This window comes from Myripristis murdjan, chromosome 15 (genome assembly GCF_902150065.1).
Source record: "Myripristis murdjan chromosome 15, fMyrMur1.1, whole genome shotgun sequence".
NCBI classification, from domain to species: domain Eukaryota; kingdom Metazoa; phylum Chordata; class Actinopteri; order Holocentriformes; family Holocentridae; genus Myripristis; species Myripristis murdjan.
In genome coordinates, this window is record NC_043994.1 from 11,583,913 (window position 1) to 11,593,912 (window position 10,000).

The 10,000-nt window shown below is 39.4% G+C and overlaps 1 protein-coding gene across 3 annotated transcripts in view; it reads left to right on the forward strand.

Annotated features, from left to right (window-relative positions):
• srbd1 (S1 RNA binding domain 1) overlaps positions 1-10,000 on the forward strand; it is a 70,899-nt gene that overhangs the window by 6,527 nt on the left and 54,372 nt on the right. For all 3 annotated transcript variants that reach the window (XM_030071436.1, XM_030071438.1, XM_030071437.1), the window contains exons 10-12: positions 7,427-7,530; positions 8,696-8,803; positions 9,125-9,282. In XM_030071436.1, coding sequence (XP_029927296.1) covers positions 7,427-7,530; positions 8,696-8,803; positions 9,125-9,282 — 370 coding nt within the window. The remainder of the gene's footprint in view (positions 1-7,426; positions 7,531-8,695; positions 8,804-9,124; positions 9,283-10,000) is intronic.

Sequence of the window (10,000 nt, forward strand, 5' to 3'; positions counted from 1 at the left end):
TCCAATGTTGAAATGGTTGATCATAGGGAGACATCTGTATAGGAACTCAGCAACCTGCACATCACTGCAGAAGTATCAAAGCTTCAATGAAAGTGAACATGTGCTGTTTACATTCACTCTTCACACTGCATTATATTTAATGATAAAATGCACTTAAGACCTAACAGTAATAAATTTGTGTACATTGTGCCTACACAGACACACACACACAGGCACACATACAAATGCGCACTATCTGTTTGTGTTTGTGTCATTCCTGTCTTCTTCATGCATGCCACTTCTGAATGCTAGCCATGTCAGCCACAGTTAGCCTCGTCTGCACCCCCCGCCCCCCTATTTTTCCCCCTCCTCTCTCCCACTCTGCCTCTTCTGCTCCCCCTCTGTCCCTCTAGTGACTGGTGGGTTACTCAGAGTTGGTCCCGGGCCTCATGTGTCACCACAGCTTCTGTCACTGGCTGCCTCTCTGCCACCCTGCACTCTCTGGCAACCATGCCACTCTGCCCTACAGTCATACGTGCGCGTGCACACACACACACACACACACACCTTAAGTCCCCTCATTCTCTGCTCTTAACATATGTGACATGTCCCCTGCTGACATGCCATTGGATTAGGAAGCTGTGATTGACAGGCGCTCTCCCGCCCTGACAGCTACTGCTGCTGGGCCCGCAGACAGACAGAGGGATGGGGAGAGGGAGGAGGAGAGAGAGGGATAGAGGGAGGAAGAGATTGAACTGTGAGTGCAGATGAGCGATGTGTAGGTGTGTTTGTTGCTTATCTGCGTCGTTCCAGCTGATCTCCCTCCCTCCTTCACCCTCTGCCTCTCACTCTCTCTCAGTGAACCTCAGCCCCCCTCCCTCCGCCCACTTCTCCTCTCCTCTCCTGTGTACACGAGGCCGTTAATTCGATGACTCGCCTTTGTCACGGAGTGTTAATCCAGAGGCTGTCGTGACCCTGCTAGCTGTCGGATTCCGGCTAAAATGAACCTTTTCTAGCCGTCAAGTTAGCGGGAAGGGGGAGCAGGTGGGAGATGTGTTTTGACAGGAGGCATGTGTGTGAGCACACACTTGCCTGTTTGATTTAGCACATTTTATTAGGCTTGGCTCTGGAGGTTTGTTAAAGGCAAAGCACCGAGCGTCGTATGAAGGGAGGGATGGAAGGGTGTTAGAGTCGGGTCAGTGAACAACCAAGTTCACCTGTAGATGTGAAATGGCACCCGGCGAGTTTTCATTTTTCAGAAAACTGGGTAATTAAATTGTATTATATTAGTATTCATCGATTAGGAAGTATGGATTGTAACTTGAAAAAAATAATGAATTAAGGTGTTAGTACATTTTTAAAAAACTAAGATGTGAAGCCACAAGAAAGACCAAAGAATTGAATAAATCATTTATTCTTTGATCAGTTGCCCCTCTGGCTAATCAATTAGAAACTACTTCTGTTATTTTCTATCGAGTTGTAGAACGTGATAACTCTTCCGATGTAAGCCTGTTATACAATTATGTGTCTTAAAATCATTTAATTCATCTGAAATAATCATGTTGGCCACAGTTATACTACTGGAGATGGAGATTTCAGCTGTTATTAGTCATGTTTACAAAGTAAATTTCAGTAATCTCTATAAATCTTTCACTCTCAGTGTGTCTTAAAGCATAAGCTGATTGACATATCTAGATGAGATGCAAGGCTCAGATTTGATTCTGTCAGATTTGATTTGAGGCCTTCTTAGAAGAAGTATGTTTTTACCTCACAGCTATTAGGAGCCAGTGTGCTGCTGGAGAATGCCACAGTGGATTTGTTTGAATGTACAGAGGGCTGTTTTTAATGTGATTTGCGTTATCAAATGGTAGTTTAGCGCTCCAGTCAGAGGCTAGCCCAAGAGGAGCTCAGCTAAATGGAACTGTTTCATCAATTAAACACTCCTTTTGATGGACAGGTGTTTGCTCTGTCACTTACACACAAAGATTTTTTTATGTATGTTTTTTTATGTTTTTGCTATAGCAAAAACATAAAAAGCTTTGTTTTAAGGAATTGATAAAAACAATGTAAGTTGCACTGGTGCAGCAAATAAGTAAAATATTGTCATAGAAATTGGCCATTCAGTTTCTATGGTTATTTGTCAATAACTGATAATTCGGTTTTGCAGCAACATGGGCATGCTTTTTATCCATTTTACATGTTTTTTAAAACATGACACATTTGCATTGTTTTTTGCAGATCGTATAATCTTCGACCTCTTTATTAGCATCCACTGAAAAATATTTTAATATATTTACAACATTAAAACCATTCCAGTCTCATTTCCGTCCTCTTCTGTTTTCTTCTGTTCTGTTCTTTAAGTGATATTAAATATTTACAGCTGACATAACAAAACAAATAATCAAGAATTTGTTAAAGCCAAATTAATTTTTTGTAAGATACATAAGATGATTAGAAAAAGAACTGATTCTTTGTCCTTTTTCTTTTCTTCAGTTTATTGTTCCTACAGAACGGTCATCAGGGTATCTCTGCCCCCATGTCGTGTGTGTTTGTTTTTGAACAGAGAGGGAAAGAAAGAATAGAGAGTTCTCTCTGAGCTGCCGGTGTGTTTGTGTAAAGATCAGTCTATCACACTGGACCATGATCCCTTGCTGTGACCGATCCTCATTCATATTTAGAAAGTCAATATTGACCTGGAATGATACTGTCTAAAGAAAAACATGTGCTAAATGTAGCTTACATTCCTCATGTTTTTCCAATTATAATTTCATTGTTTATGAAGAACATAATATGTTCAATATTGCTTTTTTCCACCTTCTTGCACCAATACTGTTAACCTAAACTTACATTGAGTGAGTGTAAGGCAAGAGTGACATTTTTGACATGCAGCTGGCCATTTTTGGTTTATAAACACCAAGAAAATATTTCTTAAAATATATCTTACATGTTGATAGATGTTATCTATGAAAGCGGAGAAAAAAGAAAATGAAAATGGGAATATATTAAGTCATAGTCTTGTCTGTGAAAATGTTCTCATGAAGTGTTTCAATGTAATAGACAAACAACTGAATTTTCAAAGGTCATGATAACATATCACATAGTCACTACTCTTTTTTTTTTAAACTATAAATCTTCATTAGAATATTGATAATTTAAGCCAATAATAAACAAACTTGTTAAATGGCAGAATGGCTTATTGAAAAATTGTTTCTGCCTTGCAGATTCTTTATATGTCCTGTTATTTATTTGTTTGCATGTTTGTTTGTGTGTTTTATTCTTAATAGGAATTTTTCACTTAATAAAGATAATGTCAGCTGTCAATAAAGCTGACATTATCTTTATTAAGTGAAAAATTCCTCATGATCCAGCAAACAAGACAAGGCACAGACAAGGCATTTTAAAATGTCAAAAATAATGTGGCTGTCAGTGGAGAGTTTTTCCCACTTGTAGAAAAGTGGAAGTTGATTCAGAACATAGACAACATGAAGAACATATTCTCCAATGCCCCTTAGCATCAATTTTTCATCTCAAAGGTTTTTAAGTGCACACATCTTATTGTAATTATCCACAAATAACACATTATATTTGGTATTTTGATTTTTCCTCAATACGATAATCGATTAGTCAGTTGACAGAAAATTACTTAATCATAATTTTGTCATAATTTTGTCACTGTGGTCATCTATCAAACACAAAATATGAAAATTTGCTGATTACAGCTTCAGTAAATCCACTAAGATACAAAGATATGCTGTTGACCCTTCGTATTATTGTACAGTTCATACTTTGCTTTTGTTTTTGGCTGCTGGTTTGACAGCGGGAATGATTTGAAGACACTTCTAATTGCTCTAATAACTTCTGTCTTTATTCTTTACACTTTACAGACTAAACGATTAATTGATTAATGAATAAAATAACTGGTAGAATAATTGACAATCCTTAATTCTCTTGATCTGTATTTGATTACTTCTTTGTTTAGCCAGCCACCTGAAATTTAGTCAGATAAATCATAGACAGACATATGATGAATCATGTCAACTTTTACAACTACTTTTACATTTACTTGTACATTTATAGCTCCTTGACATGTTCCATTTCTGTTTGCCGGGTCAAACTAAGTGTAGCAAAAGCGTGTGTGTCTGTGTGTGTGTGGCTGGGTGTCTGTATATCTTTGTCTTTGCTTGTGTCTCTTCTGTGACTGTCTGTTTGTGCCTGATGTGTCGGGGTGGATAGATGTGTTGATGACAGTATTCTTGTAAAGATAGGGCGAGAGGGAGAAAGAGACAGATAGAGAGAGGACGCTCTCTGGCCGGCTGCCCTCCCTTGGAGGCTGGTGGAGGGACGCAGCGATCGAGGAAAGACAGTCTGTCTGCTCTTGTCAGGGTTTGGCCGGAACTTGGCTACCTGTCACCCCTGGCCCGTCTAACACTCATGTACACACACACACACACACACGCACGCACATACACACACCTCCCTCTCCATCTCACATCTCGCTTCCTTTCAGATCACCTTCTGTCTCCCACCACTGACCCAACCCAGGCAGAAACTGAGAGACGTAGAGACAGACTCCAGGTGATTTACTGTCAGTAAGGACGGTGGCCACAGAGGAAAACAGGGCAAGGGGCTCAAATTGAATCATAAAAAAAAAAAAAAAAAAAAAAACTGAAAAATTATATTCTTACATCAGAGTTTGTATTTGGTACAGTTTAACTGTTGTAGTGGTTAAGGTGTAGCTAAACTAAACCTAAAAAGTAAAAGATTTGTGCAAAAATGTGGTCGGCATTTTTGTGAAAAGTGACCATTTGCAATTGTCTCTAATTGGAGGTAACAAATGGGTATGAGTAATGGGTACTGGTGAAAGAGACTAAACCTTGCTCATATAACCTGTTTAATAGAATGATTGGAATAAAAAGCGGAATGGGAAACTATGGGATAATTACTTGTAAAGTCACTAGGACTGCTTTGCCTTAGTGTTTCACACGTCTCTTGGCCTTGGGTCCCCTTGTGCATCATCATAAAAAAAAAAAAAGCTTCTCTTTTAGCTTTCTCTGCTGTCATTCTCTGTGACTTTGGTTGTCAGGCCAGACCAACTGTGCTTGCTGTGAGACTTTTAACTTGAAGTGTCTTTGTTTATCTGGAAAGGCTAAGGAGAGGTTTTGCTACTCTTTCCGACCCTCATGCTATGGTTTGAAATGAAACCGCCCCAACATACAGAAACATGCAGAAATATTCCTCAGTTATTTGTCAGAGAGAAGAAGAAGAAGAAGTGAAGCAGCTCTTGAGTCGATTTCAATGATCATTTCCAAGGCAGGCTACAGGGCTTCCATAGTGGCATCACAGTGCAGCCCAAACTCCCTTGCCACCAGGTATTCATTTCACAATAATATGAAATATTTCATTCATTTTACTTTCTCTGAGATATCCTATTTTCATATTAGATGACCAACCTTGAGATCCAGAACCCTAGGGTGTGAAGCCTTGCTTATACTCTGTGATGTTCAATAGGTTCTTGAAATACAAAGAAATCAGACTTAATATTTATTCAAGACCTCTGCTGTAGAGATTATAATAGTTTTTTTTTTTTTTTTTTAATAGCTTCTGGCTATAGATTTCTTGCTTCTTTTTTTCTCAGTGGGAGGTTAGGGGTGGGTGAACACAGATTTTCCAAGGGTGTTCTGTCTTGCCCAGATGTTCAGAGAGCCCCAAAAGAGGAAATCTACTTCATTCTTCCAACAGCACGTTAAACTTCAACGCTTTGATGAAGATTGTATGAGAAATCTCATTGCAGTCAATGTGGCAGCCCAGGGCAGAAACATGCCAAAAGAAGAGAAATCTAATTTTCCTCACAATTCGAGCAAGCTCACTGCATTAATTCCTGCCCCTGCCATGCCATTAGCTGTGTTTTATGTTTTTGTTTTGTGTGTGTGTGTGTGTGTGTGTGTGTGTGTGTGTGTGTGTGTGTGTGTGTGTGTGTGTGTGTGTGTGTGTGTGTGTGTGTGTGTGTGTGTGTGTGTGTGTGTGTGTTGCGCATGGACCGTGCAGCACATCCGAGGGTGCTGCTGAGTGGTAGCGGTTATGGCATGACGGGTGTGGGTGTGGGTGTGTGTGTCGGGGGGGGTGCAGGCCTTGCGGTCGCAGTGGTGATGGTGGTGCAGTGGTGGCATTTGTCAGCTTGCTTCTTCCGCTTGGGCTCCAGATTGACGTCTTGTTTCTTGGCCCTGTTCTGTGGCAGGCTAAAGGTTCCCCACTGAAAAGGTCAGACACTTACTACTGTTTGCTTAACAGCATGTAACAGTTCCTCCGAGGGGGGACCAGCGCAGAACACAACAGGCCTGGCCACAGGATATAGTCCCTGGCTAGTCACCTCTGATTGCGTGTGTGTGAAGAGTTTAGATTTTGTGCATGTATGTGGAGGTTTGGGGTAGTGTGTGTGTGTGTGTGTGTGTGTGTGTGTGTGTGTGTGTGTGTGTGTGTGTGTGTGTGAGTGAGATAGAGTGAGGGAAAGAGTGAGAGAGATGTTTTAATGGATATATGTGTGGACAGTAAGTTTGTGTAACTCAAACTTACTTCAGTCAGTGAAGTCAATAAAACTGTGTCACCCTTTTCTAAGCCAAGTTATAAGATTCTGTGAAATAGAAATAATAAAATATAATGATGATGATGTTGCATTTGTTTGAGAGATGTCCAGCTCTAAGCTCATATCAAACAGTGCACTATATGTGATAAAAGATGTATTTTTATGCTTTTTTGTCTCCATAATAATCAATAACTTCATAGTTCCTCAAATCAACAGAAAATAAGTATTTTCTGATATGTCTTCAGAATCTTCAGCAAGATAAGAGGAATATTTTGCAGGAAAGAAAAAAAACCCTGTTTTTAGTGTGAATCCAAACTGATCAGACCACTGATAAAGTAACTGAGAGCATTGACAATCTAAACAAAGATAACACAAATTGGTGTTATTCCCGATGCCAATAATAATTTACAGATGGGTAAATATGGGCAGTATGGACAAAACCAAATATGTTTGACTGAATACCTCTGTTAATATTGTGCTGACATTGTAGGGATGACTGTTGGTGCTTTCATTCAGATATTTACAGATGAGAATTTTGATTAACAGTCATTATTAATGTGGGTATGATTACCAAGCAGGTAGAAGCAAATGATTGCTAGACCAATCTAATAAGTACAGAAAAGTTGCGTCCCTTTAATGTAAAGTACTAATTCTGTATGACAGTGTAATGAGTTTGCATATCTTTGATGGTTTTCACAAACTGTATGTGGCCGTATATACCCATGTGTAACGGAGAGCTTTTGAGTGTGTGGGAGGCAAGGAGGTATTTCCTCTGTGTTCATGTGTGTATGTGCTGTCTATACAGGTTATCATTGCATTGCATTAACTAGGGGAAATATGTGTGCATTTGTGTGTGTATGTGCACAGACCCTGGCTATTAACCGAGGGGAGAGTCTGAAGATTCTGACAGTGAAGGTGAACATTCCCGACAGGGTGAAGAGTGACTTCACTAGGTGGTGCATCAACAACAGGTCAGACACACACTTAGATGCAAACACCCTTACACACTCTGACAGGCAGACACACACACAAATGCACACAAACACAGTTACACAAAGTATCTGTATCTCCATCTATCAACCTGTGCATGAAAGACTGAGACAGCAGCCCTATTCATGTAAAATCACAAAGGCGGTGTGTGTATATGTGTTCATATGTTAGATTTTCCCCTGCTTAAACTCAAAGTCACATGTCTGGCATGCAATAAATTAAATTCCTTCTTAAGCATCAGCCTCAAAATATTTGCTTTTTATTTATAAAAGTGGAAAAGAGGAGGCAGAACTGACACATTATACATGCAGTTGTCATTGAGTGTAGTCCTTGGCTAGACAAAGTGGATGAGGCTGACAGTGTTTAGAGTTTAACAGGATACCTGCTGGTTCTTTCTGGTGAAAATATTCAGATGAATAGGCTTATGGTAATAAGATTCACTGTTAATATTTTTGCAGAAACAGCGACAGTTGACTTCCTCATCAAAAAGGCAAATATGAAGGCTTCTCAATTTTATACAATTTATGTACAGGTCAAGGTTTGTTCTTTTTTTGAATAGAACACCCTCTAAAAGGCTTTACCTTGAGAAATAATTGAGTTTACTGAAAAATAAAATGGGAAATCAAAGGATTTGAAATCCATTTTTTCATGTTACAGTTTGAAGACTCTTGTCTTTTGATAGAAAATGGAAGGCTTTTGTGGATACCAACATCACATTAAAAAGAGCTCTTGTATTATTTAGATTTAATCTCTCAAATGCAAATCCTCAAACCATTGAGTTTATGCATATTTGTTTTCCTTTGCAAGGATATCATCATTAGACAATCTCTGACTATTTTCACTTCATGGTTATTTATTATGCTTAAGTAGCCATTTGAAATGTAAATCAAAATAAATGAATTAAAATATGAATATCTTGTGCATTTTCAAAGCAGCATATTCATGAATTAAAAATATTTGAATGTGCTGATAAATATACACATGTATGTAAGCTATAACTAACTGTATTTATTACGTGTGAATGTGTCAATTAGTTAGTTTGCAAACTACTAGAAATAGTCTCTTTGTTTTTATGGGTCTGTCAAACAAAAGCAAGCAGACATTTGTCAGTAAAAAAATCTTTTGTTCTCTTTGACTCTATGGCAGATGGAGGCCTAAGACGTTTGCCAGAGAGGAGCTTAATCAAATTATTAAGAATGCAGTAGAAGACTCTTATAAAAGGCTCATTCTACCTCTGCTCACCAGGAGTTACAGGTATTAAGGGTGTGTGTGTGTGTGTTTGTGTTTGTTTTCCTGGACTGGACTAACTTTTCCTTGGTAACCACTTTTTTAAAATTTTCTGTGCAGTAACATCTTAGTAGTCTCTGTCGCTGTAGTCTCTTTACAGATTTAGTGTTACCCATTTGATTTTAATGTATGTGTGTAACTCTCCCATTTCTCCATTCTCTGACCCCTCTGTTTCTCTCTTAATCCCTGTCCTTTCTTTCTTCCTTTATTCCCTCACCATACAACCCACAATTACATTTTCTCTTTCTGCCCCCCTCGCTTCATATCTTCCTCTTTCCCTCTCTCTAGGACTAAGCTGACAAGTGCAGCAGAAAAGGAGTCAATAGCCATGTTTGTGCGGTCCCTCCGTCAGCGCCTTTTGGTGCGTCCAGTCAGGGGCTGTGTCATCATGGGGGTGGACCCAGGCTTCAGACATGGCTGTAAGCTGGCCATCCTCTCCCCCACTAGTAAGTGGACACACACCGTACTGTACCAGTGTAATGTACAGTACACTCAGGGGTGAATTCACAAAAGGATTGTGTGGATTTTGTGGGCACAAAACCTGCGCAAATAACACAAAAAGAAACAGTGTATTTCACAAAGCATCTGCCACCCCCTAACTGTGCTGCTAAACAAGTAGCATCACAGTATGCCTTTACTATTTTCACATATTCAAACTGGGTAATATGCATACATTTGGTGCAAAATTGCCGCCCCTCTATGCAAATGACCCTCATTGCAAAAACAGTCCTATTCACAAACATCAGTATTAATAGCGACACGCAGTTAGAGTTACATTATTAATGTCTTCAGAGAGTTGGTGGTAATTGAAGCACATTCATAAGGGGTGTCACATCATGACTTTCCAGTGGTAATTGGCAGCAGTGATTGTAACCAGCTGAATGGCATCGTCATGTAAGGCATGCACAAGAGCAGTTATTTTTAAGAAAAGTACTGTTTGATTTAACTGAGACTGAAATTATTGGCAGATGCAGGTTGCCAGATAAAATAATCCCACTGAACTTGATGACATCAAGGATGACATTGAGCCTTCCACCCAAAGATGCCATGCAGTACCTGGCATTGTCCTGCTGACTGTGTTCTTGGTGCAAAGGCAACATGGATAATTGCAGTCAGGCTTAAAACAAGGGCAAACTGCACTGAGCTGCAAGACGTTCTGGTCGT